The 14,779-nt window shown below is 40.8% G+C and overlaps 2 protein-coding genes across 4 annotated transcripts in view; both read right to left on the bottom strand.

Moving 5' to 3' along the window:
* Positions 1–14,779, bottom strand: part of LOC122093615 (plant cysteine oxidase 4-like) — an 82,072-nt gene that overhangs the window by 59,802 nt on the left and 7,491 nt on the right. The window lies entirely within an intron of this gene.
* On the bottom strand, positions 3,453–6,385 carry LOC122093616. 2 transcript variants are annotated; one of them, XM_042663983.1, is made up of 5 exons: positions 6,279–6,385; positions 4,567–4,734; positions 4,231–4,492; positions 3,975–4,141; positions 3,453–3,869 (listed from the first exon to the last, which is right to left on the bottom strand). In XM_042663983.1, the coding sequence occupies exons 2-5, from the start codon at positions 4,621–4,623 to the stop codon at positions 3,630–3,632; spliced, it is 726 nt and encodes a 241-aa protein (XP_042519917.1). In that variant the 5' UTR covers positions 4,624–4,734; positions 6,279–6,385; the 3' UTR covers positions 3,453–3,629. The 2 variants fall into 2 exon arrangements, with proteins under 2 accessions (XP_042519917.1, XP_042519918.1); XM_042663984.1 differs by having other exon boundaries at positions 3,453–3,793; positions 6,279–6,376.

The raw sequence follows: 14,779 nt of genomic DNA, 5'->3' as shown, positions 1-14,779 counted from the left end.
ATCTTAAACAGAATAACTAAAGACGACCAAATATAACACCATAAGGACACTCTCCTATTGTGACTTATCAAAAACAGAGTGCCGCAGGGACAAGAATAGTCCTGTGGTAAGCACATAATTTAACACTTCCTCTCAAGGTGGACCAAGGATTTAGTCAATACCGATCCAAATTGGATCAATTAATTTTTCCCTTACTTTTCACAAAAATTAGACTTTTTTTAAGATTTTACCCCTGTTCTGATACTAGTTCCCGATCCGGATCAGTCGGGTGTAGGTATCAGTCTCAGTCGATACTAATACAAAACAGTCCATCCTATACCGATACTTAGAACAATGAGCTGGACATATAAGTCATCCATGGCTAGCTTGGAACAAGTCTTTCCTAAAAGTAAGACCAAACAATGGCTTAGTAAATGTATCACCTAGCTGATTTACAAAGGAAACAAATGGAGTAGCAATAAACTTCCACAAAACTAGATCCCGAACAAAATGACAATCAACTATTGTTCAAGGGCTTGGCGAGATCCGGTTTTTTTCTCGATTTCGTGACGTCTCGAGATGAGATGACATCGGATAAACAAATATTACCAATTCTCGACCGTGATTTCGACTTCAGACCGAAATCTCAATTCATGTTCTGCTCTCAGTTTGTCTCTACCGAAACCAACCACGTGACACTATAAAAACCTCATTTTAAATGGTGCAGTTGCATAGTCTCAATCTGTTTTAAACAAAAGTCCCCACAAATTTGTTTTATGCCTTTTGGTGCAATTTTTTACCAAATCACACCCAAGGGAGGTTGAAGCAAGTGGATTTACACCTCAACATCAACACATGGAATTGTTTTTTCTGCCCAAGAACACTTGAAGGTAAGAAAAAATTCTCAAAAAACTATTTTATCCAAAAAAATTGATGAATACGTCTTGCTCTATGGATTGACAAAGGCCGAATTTTATTTCTATTATTAAATTTCTTTATTTTTGCAAAAAAGAATCTTAAAAATATAGTTAATTGTCATTTTTTGGAACTCATTTTTGTATATGTTGGACCATTGACTGATCTACGACCTCACAAAGTCGTTTTCTTTTCAGTTTGTAAATTAATTATTTTAATTTATGAAATTTTAAATTATTTTAGATTACAGATAATCCAAAAAATAGGGAAAATATTTGTTTTGGTTTGAAAAATCTTTAAAATTGATGAAAGCATTGCTAGTGTATTTGAACTTAAAAATTATGAATTTTGTTTCATTCCATTATAAATTTGTATTAGCTATGGTATTATTATTTCTAAAAAAATATATAAAAATTATTTTTAATTAAAGAAAAAATTAGGAGTTTGGGGGAAAAACAAGAAATAGCTGTATTGATTGTTTTAGCACTTTGAAATGATATTCAATAGCTACTTATGCATGCATTTGTCTTGTTTTGTTGATGTAACAATGTAAAAAGGTTTAAAATTGCTGCACAAAGGCTGAGGGTGGAGGCAGAAATATAGCATGGTTGCATAGAGAAATAGAAGGAAATGACAAGGAAAAGTCAAGTGTAGTATTATAGAAAGTGCTAAATTCCAAAAGGGCCACTAAATTGAAGCAGCACTTGTCTGGTGGGTACACGATGTGGCAAAATGCACCCAATTTCTTTATGAGGTGCAATAAGCCATGTCACCATGTCTAAGCACTTAAAAGGAAGCAGAAAAGCAAAGGGCAGAAGAGTTTAATGAGGCGGTCTTAGAGAGACCCACTAGTAATAGGGGTAACCTCTGATGACTCTTACCCTGATTACAGGCCTGATCATTTCGAGACACAGACAGTCTGGAGACAGTTCAACAAGCTAGGGCAAAGAGCCAACTCTCAACCTAAATGGAGATAATTAGGGCTGCAAAGATGGGGGAAGGAGCAAATGGCTCTGGCTATAGAATAGTTGCATCAGATGCATGGCCCGCAAGGCAGAGGAGGAAGAAGCAGAATCAGGGTATTTGCCTCTGAGGAGAACTGATGTAGATAAATCACTTGGGCTTATTTTATTGCAAATAAGCCTTGGATTGTGTCATATATGTATTGGGCCTTTGATCCCATGGATTTTCTTTGAAATGGACCACTTTAATGGGCCTAAAATATGGGTAGAAGGTAGGAAAACAGGATTTATATTCAGTGTTTTTATTTAAGTTGTTTTAATTCAATAAAGGCCCATGGGGCCCATCGAGTGTAATGTCCTATATGGATTATTAGTTAGTCAGTCCCACTCCATGTTGGAGTTAGAAGTCTAGTCCTAGTTCTATTTGAAGTCCTAGTCGTAGTAGAAGTGTCTAGTCCTATTTGGAAACTAGCTCCTAGTCAAGGTATGATTGTAATTCTGTTCTCTTTAAATAGAGGAGCCTATGCATTGAAATTTCTTAGAGATTTGAATAAAGAAGATTTGCAATCAATTGCTTAGAGCAGCCGGGATAGCTGTGGGTGAGAAGCCTGGGCCGAGACAACCGCCTCCTCTCCCACTTCCCTTGTTTCTTCTTTATTTTAATCACTTTATTTCCTTTCTATTTTTTGTTTACTATTATTAGAAGTTCAGACCTGTTAAAGCATTCAAAATCAGAATCGGTCAGCCAAAGAGTGCTTGTTCTTAAAGCCAATCGACCCTCATTGCTGCCCAAGTCTGAGATCTGATCTATAGATCCTTTGGAGGACTGGTTCTATACTCTAAGGGCCCGTTTGGTATCGTTTCTGTTCCAGAAACGCCGTTTCGTGTCAAAAACGAAAATTTCAGTTTCTGTGTCAAAACGCAGTTTTTAAACGAAAAAATGGTGTTTCAAAATTTCAGATTTTTATTAGGATTTTTTTTTTTTTTTTTTTTTTTTTTTGTAAAATGGAACGAAACTGGGAAGACGGAACTCCATTTTGGAGTTTCGTCCAATCTCATTTTTTCAGTTTTTTTTTTCACCTTTTGTTCCAAAAAAACAGAAACGGACCATAAGTGCACCAAACAGAAGATTCCGTTTTTTCGTTCCAATAGAACGAAAAAACTCCAGAAACGTTTTTTTAGAACGATACCAAACGGGCCCTAAGTGTTCTTGGGAGGGCAGGTTGTGGCGATTCTTTCCCTGGAATATCAGGCCCAGCCAACAGATATTGAGGAAGTTCTCCTTTTCGTTTCTGTTCTATCGCCTATCGTGTTGGCTGTCTAGAGGTTGAAGACAACCCAAGGAATCGTGGGTTTGTTTAAGGCTCCGTTTGGTATCGTTTCTGTTCCAGAAACTCCGTGTGTCAGAAACGGAAATTTCAGTTTCTGTGTCAAAACGCCGTTTTTAAACGATTTAAGGCTGTTTGGTGAATCTGTTTCTAGAACAGTTTCAGAACCAAGAAACGACATTTCTGCCGTTTGGTAATGCTTGTTTCAGAAACGGTTTTTTTTTTTTCTTTTCTTTTAAGTCAAAGACCTACATATTTTACAAGAAGATTGACAACAATCATTCATCATCATTATGAAATATTAACCAAGTATACAATCATCACTCCTGTTTCCCAGCTAATTAAGAAAAAATTGTTCAAATAAGTTGAAGCTCACAGAAATTTCTGAAAACAAAATGTTAATGACTTAAAGACAAGAAAACATAGACATGATAAATGGATATCCTTATAGCATAGAATCTATCAATAAAGGATAAGCAAAAGCCAAAAACTGACAACTATAATGAAAAAGAAAAGTTGAATGAGGACAAAGGAAATCCTTGTTTGCAATTGTATCTTTGGAGTCTTTCTTCACTGAATGTAGAATACTGCCAGCCTCATCAAACAACTCTGCAATGCCATAGTGTAACTTAGCTAAAAGACTGTGAGTAGTACCCTTTTCTCCAGCTTTTCTGGTAGTCACAGCCTAACGCGTAGCAACAAGAAAAGAACACAAGGTGCAGTCTTCAGGAATCAACAATTTCACAATGAAGATCCATTCATACAACCAAAAGAGAAGAAAAATACCAACCTGTGCTTCAGCAAGGCAAATTAAGCTCATAATGGAACACACAGATGAGGTACATTCTGGCGGTCTTTCCTGAGTGAATGGAGGTTGTAAAGATTGAAGTACTTCATTAACCAGATAGTGATAAACTCCGGCAGCTTTCCTGTACAGAGTAGCAGACTGCACCAGATCTGGACATTGGAAGAACCAAAACTATCATATAGTATAGGAAAAGAGAAACATAAAAAAATAAAGTCAATAAGGAATCATGCTCAAGTACCTTCTGTTAGAACTTCCAAAGCCCTTTCTCGCAAAATTGCACCATAAAGGAAAAGGTTCATCCCAAGCTCTAAGTGCAAACTATCAATATTATAGAACTTTGCGCCCCTAAGGTTGAAAATTGAAGAAGCACTAAGAGCACTAGTCCATCTTATCTTAAGGCCTGAAGTCCAACGAACAATTATTTGATTGTTGCTAAGTGACTGAACATGAATCATCAAATTTTCTAAAAGTGGCAAATACTGCTCCAGTTTTTGCAGGTCCTGATACATTTTGCATATGTAAGTGCAACTAGCCACATGCTAAACATGGCTCAATATCAATAAAACAGGACTACCTGCTCATAACGAGAAGTCAATCCTCCTGCCATTTCCCTCGCAATAACCTCTGTCATGAAGCTGCTCTCATTAATTGATTCTTCAACAGCTCTGCGCCTGGAACTCAACTCTTTCAGCTGCTCTAATGCGCCAGAATCAAGTGCAATGAAAATTTCTTCAAACACCACCTGTCAAAGTTGATATTTCATTACCAAAGCGGTGAGACTAAAATGAACTTCCCTATTCCCTTAGAGGTCCCAGGGTAAGAGGAATAACACACAACATTGCTACTACTGCTCAATTAAAAGTTAAAAACGGCAGAATTACTCAAATCATCCCATGACAGAATAACAGAGAAAAGAAGGAGGGTAATTTGACATATGGTTTAGAGGAAACCTCTTTCTAGCATAGAACTATTAGTTTAAAAGAAAATGTTTTACTTCAAAGATGTTCCACAAAAGAGAACCCATGTTTGGCCAGTGAAGTGGGCAAAATATTTATGAGATGGATACTCTCATGGCATGACAAGTTCTACTATGACAATCTTGACAAGCCACTCATGTTTCAGAAATATTCATCGACTCTTCTACCAATCCATTACATTTTCAGGAGACATCTTTTTATAACTACTATTTTTAATCAGCAAGGGCAGAAAAATAAATTATCATACATGATTTGTACACAAAAGTACTCAAGTTTCCTCTCTTAAAGGAAAGGGAATAGCAATATACAATAAGAACACAACTCCAATCTGGTCCAAAAGATGCTTTACCAATACCTGCAAACTCATTAGCTGCAGATACCCAGTGGAATAGATAGGACCAAATGTCCATAACTATCCTAGGCAGAGCCATTGGTTTCCTAAAATTTGTTGATTTCCTTAAAAAACCACCCAAGAAATAGAAATGTTATCACTCTCCATAGGATGCCACCAAAAACCCAAACAAGACAAAAACCAAGTTGTTAGGAGAATCCAAGTAAGTTCCACACATTCCACCCAGTTCATCAAGAGTAGATACAAGTTATAGCTCCCAGTTGTTTTTGCAATCACACGATGTGGAGATTGCAGTACATTCCTCACCCTTTTTGCATATTCAACATGTTTTTAGCAAATGGAAACTTTATCTGATCAAAATCTCAAGATTCTTTGCAGTGATGTCACCTACACAAAAACCTCAACCACTAGAAGATAACTACTGATCCCAAATCCTTGGAACATCTAAAAGCCACTAAAAAGGAACTGATAGTATGACCTTACTGAGCACATATACCAGGAGAAAAAATGGGCCCATCTTTCCTAAAATATAGCATCTGAAACTCCCAGATTTTAGTGATTATTGTGGTGCCTTTCAAGCGGGATTGCAGATGCATCCATCTCCCTTCAAAAATTAAAGTAGTTCATATACCACGCAGTGTTGGCAGTTGTGCTTCTTAGGAAAGTTAAAAAGGCTTGGAAACTGCTTTAAAAGTTATTTAGTAATTGAATGAGCTACGAGTGCAGTTATTTAGTAATTGCGAACAGGGGAGAAGAGGAGAGAAGAAGAGAAAAAGAGAAAAGCGAACAGAGGAGAAGAAGATAGAACAAGGCAAAACCAGGAGAAGAAGAAAGAAGAAGGCGAACAGAGGAGAAGAAGAGAGAAGCAGAGAGGAGAAGAAACGAGTACGAACAGAGGAGAAGAAGAGACAAGAAGAGAGAGAAGAAGAAGAAGAAGAAGAGGAGAGAAGGGTTTACCTGCAGATGCTCCTCACGCTCCAGCTATCGGGAACGATCGTTCCTAATTAGGGATTTTGAAACGAAACTGTAGTGACGGAACTCCTTTTTGGAGTTCCGACTTTGGCTTCTGTTTTCGTTTTTTTTTTCAATTTTCGTTTCAAAAAAATCGAAACACAGCATAATCCCACCAAACGGTTTTTTCCGTTTTTTTACTCTAATATAACGAAAAAACGCTAGAAACGTTTTTTCAGAACGATACCAAACGGGTCCTAACACCTTATTTTCTCTTTTTTTTTCCATCAATATGAATACCCTTCTCTCCTCTTAGTCTCAACAGTCTGATTTTATTCCTTAGTTCCAGGTCTACCCCTCCCCATCTTGTACGTTGCTTTTCCCTTTGATATTTCTTCTTATGTTTAAGTTATTATCTATTTACCAGATTGCCACCATTAATTAGAAACTTCAAGTTATTTATAGAATTGCCATTATTCTTGATATTTGGCTATTTCACTATTGAATGGGTCCATAAACGAACTGATTCTGATTTCAGAAACCCGGTTTCGCGTTGTCCCCTCAATTTGGCAGGAAGAAGATTCAAGACGAATTCCAACAACCCCATCAATCTCAATAGATTTGGCCAATATTTTGTTTCCTTTTTGGTTTGTCTTGGTCGAAAAGTTAATTATATTTGGTAAACTTGTTAGCCTATTAGTTAATTTCTTAAGTAGTAGGGTTCATGGTTTAAAGTATCTCCGATACCGATACCGATACGATACCCTCTGATACGTAGCTTAAATTTAGCCGACCGATACAATACACACCGATACGATACATGGAATTTTTAAAATCCTTTCGTATCGATATATATCCTACAATACATACCGATATGCATCAATACACCACCGATACACATCGATACGATACGATATGCCTCGATATGACTCTGAAAAAAATAAAATTGAGGTGAAATGTACATTTCGGTATGTATCGGTATGTATCGGTGAGTATCGATATGTATTGATCAGTACGTATCGGTATCTATCGACACGTATCGGTATGTATCGGTATGTATCGATGAGTATCGGTCTGTACCGATATAGTGCGCTACGGTCATATAATGGCCAAGATGGGTAATTTTTTAGAAAAACATGATTTTTTGAGGGGTTTTTGTTTCAAAGTTGCTGTCAGTAATATTTCTCTCTAACTAAAGTGGAAATCAATGTTGGGAACAAGGATTTTACATTTATGGGATAATTACAAACCTTGAATTCTTAGCTCGATACCCTCAATTTAGTGTTATGCATAATACATGTTATCAATAGATTTTTTTAACAAATTCTTTATGCAAAAGTGTTTAAAAAAATGTTTCCTATCCATTTATGTGTATCTTAGTGTATCTCCGATACGATACGATACCCTCCGATACATATCTTAATTTTGGCCGACCGATACGGCTACCGATACCGATACTTTAATCCTTGGTAGGGTTCAGAAAAGATCATTCTAGTTTCTAATTTCCAAGAAGCTACTTTATTTAGAGTTTCCATTTTCGTAATCAACTTTAGGCCTATATAAGAGGCCATTGATTGTAATTGAAAAAGAAAATTTGAATCAATGAAATTTTAAGTTTTACTCAAGGATGAGAGAACTAATATTTGAGAGGGTGAGATGCCCAACCAAACCTCATTCTACCAATTCCTCAGCCCTCCATTGATTCAGTTTTTTTTTTTTTTTCCTGTTTCTTTTATTTCCTGTTAATTGTTGAGAGGTTGTTGAGAGTTTGTTACAAGGGTCACAACTAATTAGAAGAGTTGTTGTTGTTGTTCAGAAGTCCACCCGAAGCCCTGTGATGCAGTTGCAGGCATAGTTTTTAAGGCGCTGGTGCGACTAAGGCGTTTGAGGGCCTGTCGGAGCGCCTTAGCAATAAGGCGGACATAAAGCGTCGCCTTATTGACTAAAGCGTTCTTGTGTACTTTTTTTTATAAAACCAATCTATTTGACTCAAATACTAGTTAAATCCTATTACTCATATGCTAAATAAATATTAAATGTTTATATTCATACCAATGTAAGATATTCATCAAGAAAACAAATCAATAAAGTGAATAAACTAAGTTCATCATCAATTCATCATCAATCATCAATCATGAATCATCAATATTCAATCATCAATCATCTTAACATATTAACATATAATATAAATACATAATTATGAAACAAAATTATAAATATAAAGAAAAGAAGACATAAAATATACAAGTATTTATTATACACCTCTATGATGCCATAATGAGTGCCTAAGCCCTAAGGTCATCCACTATATTTCTACTCCTGTCAAAGAAGTAATTAAGAACTTAGAATTAAAATACATCGAAAGTAAAAATCGAGATGCCAAATTAAATGGATGAGAAGTGACTAACCTGGGGATTCTTAATCATTCTAAAAAACTTTAAACTTCAATGAAGCTAAAACATAAAATAAACTAAAATGCTAAGAATTTAGTAAACAATGAAAGTCAAATACTTAAAGTTCAAGGACTCAAAAAACTTTAAGTTTAAAGACTCAAAATACGTCAAAGTTCTAAGACTCAAAGACTTTCAATCCAAATCAGTAATTAAATTAAAATCTTCTTCTTCAACTGCATTTTGTTGCTGGCTTGCATCATCTGGAGCTATGCCATAATCATCCTCAATGTTTTCATCATCACGAATATCCTCTTCACTCATCTCATCCACTTCTTCATCTGACAAATCCTCAAGCTCAACCCTCCTACCACGCCGGGTATAGCAAAGATTGGTTCCACTGGTAGATGCTGGAGCCCTCCTTGGTCTATTATGGCCTTGGTATGATGAAGATGCTCCAAGTGCTCTATCAACATCTCTCCAAGTGATATCATTCTCAGGATGCACTAATTCATTCTCTGATTCACCAATCATCCACTCACTACTCCAATTAAGATCATCGAGCAACAATGGATTGTAGTTTCTACATTGTTCTTTTCTTTCTTGGAACCTTGCTTGAAGTCGGCGATTATATTGAATGTAGACAAGATCATTTAACCGCTGATGCTCTAACCTATTCCTCTTCTTGGTGTGAATCTGAAAAACATTAATAATATGAAGTTATCTACTTATCTTCAATAAAACCATATTAAGTGAAGTACATGTACTATTGTAATCAGAACTCAATAGTCAATACTCACAAATTCAAATGTGCTCCAATTGCGCTCACAACCAGAAGATGAGCGACAAAGACCAAGTATGCGCAATGCAAGCTTTGAAAGGTCAGGAGCAGTACTTCCATGTCAAGACCACCAAGAGACTATAAATATATAATATAAAAAAATAGGTTAAGTAAAAAATCAACATTTTAAGTTCTAAACTAATTAGAACTTTAAAAGGAAATATACTTACTAGGATTCAACTTGTCCCTTTGTCTAATCGCCATGTCCTTTGCAAAACTTCCTTGAACAGTGGTATACTTGTCAACCTGGACAATGATCTTATCTTGCAAGGTCTCATCAGGCACCAACCTTACAAGAACATCATTGAAGGCATCACTTGCTTTTTGAGCTAAGTCCAACTCATTGTCAGGATTATCTTCTATTGCCTTAAAGAACTTGTTTGGATTGAGGAAAAAGGCAGCTAAATATATTGATCCATTCATCATAGTCTCACAACGGTGATCAACAATGGCTATGATTTTCTTCCATTTCCTTTCATCATCTCCAAATTTTTTTTTGATGTTCTTCCTTGCCACTTGTATTGCCATATATACTTCAGGCATAGCAGGCAACTCATCACCATCTACAATCCTCAAGAGTTGAAGAAGAGGCTGTGATGCTCTTATACAATCCATCACACCATTCCAGAATGTTGTAGCAAACACAGTCTCAGAAGCATTCTTCCCTGCCTCTGTAGATGCAAGCTTAGAACGGGACCATTCATCATCAACAAATAATTTTTTCAGAGATTCTCTGTGCTTGTATAAGCTCTGGAGTGTTAAAAAGGAAGAGGCAAATCTAGTCACTCCAGCCCTCACTAAGTCTCCTCCTGTTTTTTGCCTCATGGCTTCAAGAAGACGAGTGTGCCTATAGATGAATGCAGTCAATTTCCTGCCCTTCGATATAACAGACATATAAGAGCGTAATTTTCCTACTTCCTCCATCATAAGGTCTATGCAATGAGCTACACATGGACTCCAAAATAACCTCTTCCTTTTCTCCATTAGTAGTCGACCCGCTGCAACATAGTTGGCAGCATTATCAGAGACTACTTGAACCACATTATCTTCACCAATCTCTTCAACCTTGCTATCAAGTAGCTTAAATAACATTTCAGCTGTTTGTGATTGGCTAGATGCATCCACAGACTCCAAAAAAAAAGTCCCCTCCGGACAATTGACAAGAAAATTAATTAGGTGCCTTCCTCTCTTGTCTGTCCACCCATCTGACATGAGTGTGCACCCATGTTTCCTCTAATATCCTTGACACTTCACCTTTAACTCATCAATTTTATCCTTTTCAGACTTCAATAGAGGCCCCCTATAGTCATGAATTGAAGGGGGCTTGAAACCTGGTCCATATTGACCAATTGCCTCTACCAATTCCTCAAAACTCCTCAACTTTAAAGCATTAAATGGAACACCTTGGAGCCCGGGCCCTGGCTCATAAAGTACTTGAGGTATGGTGAGGTAAACCCTATCTTGTACAGCGTGTCATCCTTCAGGAAGAAGCGTGCTGACCTCATTCTTACTTTTCTTGCTTCGTCCTTGTTTTCTGGGAGCTTCCCCTCCTTGAGGTATTCTATTATGGCGTCCATCCAGCTTCGGCCGTTTTCACCTACAGGTAACACCTCGTGGGGTTTCTCGATGCTTGGCTGTGGTAGTATTTCGAAATACACCGCTCGTCCAAGTTCCGCGAAGTCGGAAGTGGCCAGTTGCGACAGTGCGTCTGCGCTAGCATTCTCTTCTCGTGACACCTGCTTTACCTCAAATTCCTTGAAAGCTGCTGACCTTTCTCGCACCGTGTTCAAGTATTTGGCCATCCTCTGTTCTTTGGCCTCGTATTCGCCATTCACTTGCCGCACCACGAGTTGGGAGTCGCTATTCACTACCAGTTCCCTCACCATCAAAGCCCGAGCTAGATTAATTCCGGCTATTATCGCTTCGTACTCCGCTTCGTTGTTGGAGGCGTCGAAGTCGAACCGTAGGGCGCACTCTATTTTGAAGCCTTCGGGGCTTACCAACACAATTCCAGTGCCACTTCCATCGCTGTTGGAAGCCCCATCCACATACAGTGTCCAAGCCTCATCTGCTCGTCCCTCGGCAGATTCCTGCGGGTCATCGGGAATCGTCGTCTCCGCTATGAAGTCTGCGAGGGCCTGTGCTTTAATTGCGGTTCTCGGCTTGTATTGGATGTCGAACTCTCCTAGCTCTATGGCCCAATTTACTAGACGATCGGACATATCTGGCCGTTGCAGTATTTTCTTCAGAGGCTGGTCGGTGAGTACGCATACCGTATGTGATTGAAAATATGGCCTCAGCTTTCTTGCCGCCGTCACGAGGGCGTACACCACTTTCTCCGCCTTTCGGTATCTTGTCTCGGCATCTAAAAGGGTTCGGCTGACGTAGTATATTGGCCGTTGTTGCTTTCCTTCCTCTTTCGTCAGTACGGCGCTTACAGCAACCGTCGATACAGCAAGGTACAGCTGTAGGACATCTCCGGTGTTCGGCTTTGTCAGCAGTGGGGGTGCGGCCAAGTACTCCTTCAATTGCTCGAAAGATCTTTCGCACTCCTCCGTCCACTCGAACCTTTTAGCCCCTTTCAGCGCCTTGAAGAAAGGAAGGCATCTATCAGCAGGCCGAGACATAAATCTTCCGAGGGTAGCTACCCAACCCGTCAGCTCCTGGACTTGCTTCACATTCTGGGGTGACCTCATGTCCCGAATGGCTTGTATTTTGACTGGGTTGGCTTCGATTCCCCTCTCCGAAACGATGAAGCCAAGGAACTTCCCCGAGGCTACTCCGAAGGCACATTTTGCTGGGTTCAGCTTCATGCCGTACCGTCGTAGCACTTGGAACGCCTCTTCCAAGTCTTGGATGTGTCTTTCCGCCTTCGGGCTTTTCACGAGCATGTCATCCACGTACACTTCCATGGTCTTGCCAATCAGCCCTTTAAAAACTTTGTTCACCAACCTCTGATAGGTGGCCCCCGCATTCTTTAGTCCGAAAGGCATGACCTCATAGCAGTACAACCCTCCTTCAGTTATGAAGGATGTTTTCGGTACATCAGCCTCGGCCATTTTGATTTGGTTGTACCCCGAGTATGCATCCATGAAACTCAGCGTCTCGTATCCCGCCGTCGCGTCGATGAGCAGGTCTATCTTTGGCAGGGGGTATGCATCCTTGGGGCAGGCCTTATTCAGGTCAGTGAAGTCGATGCAGATCCTCCACTTCCCGTTTGCCTTCGGGACCATCACCACGTTAGATATCCACTCCGGGTACTGGATCTCTCGGATGAACCGGGCCTTCAGTAACTTTTCTACTTCCTCGTTTATCTTCTTCTGTCTTTCTGGGGCGAACGTCATTTTCCTCTGCTGCACCGGCTTCTTCATGGGGCTAACATTCAGGTGATGTTCTATTACTTCTCGGTCGATCCCGGGCATATCCGATGCCGACCAAGCGAATACGTCAGCGTTGCTCCGCAGGAATGAGATGAGTCTTTCTTGTTGCGGCCTTGGCATGGTAGCCCCAATCTGGAATTGCCGGGTGTCGTCTCCCTCTTCAGCTTCAACTTGCACCAAGTCTTCGGCCGGCTCTCCCCGTTGATAGCTGACATCATCACGTAGATCCTCTATTGGGAGCGTCTCACCCACCTTTTCTTTTCCCCAGAGGGTAGTGGCGTAACATCTTCGGGACGTCTCCTGATCACCCCGACACTCCCCGACGCCATTCTTAGTTGGGAACTTCATTTTGAGATGGGGGGTGGAGACGATGGCCTTTAACAGATTCAACCCGACTCTTCCTAGTATGGCATTGTACGCTGATGTAATGCTTACTACCAGGAAGTTGATCATCACCGTCGCCTGGCGATCTCTGGTGCCAGCTCGAACCGGCAGCTCTATCGACCCTTCCACCTTCACCGGGGTGCCAGAGAATCCTTGCAGCGGGTGTTCGACCTTTTTTAACTTTCCTTCGTCGAGGCCCATCTTCCGGAAAGCTTCGAGGAACAGGATATCAGCTGAGCTGCCGTTATCCACTAAGATCCTTTTTACTTTGCAATCTCCTATAGTCATGGCGATGACCAAGGCATCATCATGCGGGGTCTGTACCCCTTCCAGATCATCGTCTGAGAAGGAGATGACCGTCCCCATCTTTGCCTTCTTGTTCGACCATTCTGCCACATGTACGCTCCTCGCGTAGGCCTTCGCCTTCCTGGCAGAGACCGAACTCTCTCCTGCGGCCGGGCCTCCACAGATGGTTGCTATAACTCTTGTTGGGCTCTTGTTCTCCTCTCGAGGCCGGCGTCCATCTCCCTCTAGTGTCTGGTTTCTCCGCTGTTCTTGATTTCCTCTGCGGGCGAGCCCCCCTCTTTCATACCGACCTGCACCATCCCTCCGACGGTTATCTCTCCGGCCAGTGCCTTCTGGAGCCAGCTCTTTCTCCCGGTCTACAAATCTGCCTAAGTATCCCCTTCTGATCATTCCTTCTATCTCCCCCTTGAGATGCCAACAGTCTTCAGTGTCATGGCCGTGGTCTCTGTGGAAGTGGCAGTATCTATCCACATTGCGTCTTTCAGGATGTCGCCCCATCTTTCCTGGCCATTTCATGGCCCTGGCATCTGGAGAATCTTTTATCTGCATTAACACCTCTGTTCGCCTTCGGTTCAGGGGTGCATACCTCTCAAACTTCCTCGGTGGACTGGGGGCCCGACTGCGCTCGGACTTTCGTCTTTTTCCTTCTTCGATGGGTTTATCATCAACCCTTAAGGGCCTCTTCCTCGCCGCCTTCCTTTCGACTTCTTCATCTGCCTGGAGGGTTTCTTCCATCTGGATGTACTTATCGCATCGCGCCCTCAGCTCGGTCAGATCTCTAGGCGTATGCTTCGCCAGGGACCTCTTCAATTCCTTGTCCTTGACGCCACCTAGCAGGGCCGTGAACTCCTCCTTCGGGTCTAGGCCCCTGATTGTGATCTTTTCTTGTTGGAATCGCTTCATATAATTCCGCAGCGATTCCCCTTCTTGCTGTTTGACGTTGGTTAGGTTCAACGTAGTCTTCTGGAGGGGCTGGCTACTAGAGAACCCCTTCACGAAGAAGTAGCTCAGGTCGCTAAAGCTGTGGATCGACTTCGTCGGTAGTCGATTATACCACAGCCTCGCCGCCCCCCTGAACGTCAATGGGAGGGCCCGACACATAATATTTTCCGAGACGCGATGGAATTGCATGGTGACCTTAAAGCCTTCCAAGTGATCGACGGGGTCCCCCGACCCGTCATAGGTGTCGTACTTGGGTAGGCGGAA

This window comes from Macadamia integrifolia, chromosome 11, assembly GCF_013358625.1.
Source record: "Macadamia integrifolia cultivar HAES 741 chromosome 11, SCU_Mint_v3, whole genome shotgun sequence".
NCBI lineage: Eukaryota > Viridiplantae > Streptophyta > Magnoliopsida > Proteales > Proteaceae > Macadamia > Macadamia integrifolia.
This window is presented reverse-complemented; position numbering and strand designations above follow the sequence as displayed.

What these genes read in the sequence shown, in the direction of transcription:
- LOC122093616 (XM_042663983.1), bottom strand. Translation starts at nt 4,623, where the DNA reads ATGACAGAGGTTATTGCGAGGGAAATGGCAGGAGGATTGACTTCTCGT. An exon ending in TGACTTCTCGTTATGAGCAG is followed by an intron (nt 4,493 to 4,566) that starts GTAGTCCTGTTT and finishes AAAATGTATCAG; the next exon opens with GACCTGCAAAAACTGGAGCA. An exon ending in TTTGGAAGTTCTAACAGAAG is followed by an intron (nt 4,142 to 4,230) that starts GTACTTGAGCAT and finishes TCCAATGTCCAG; the next exon opens with ATCTGGTGCAGTCTGCTACT.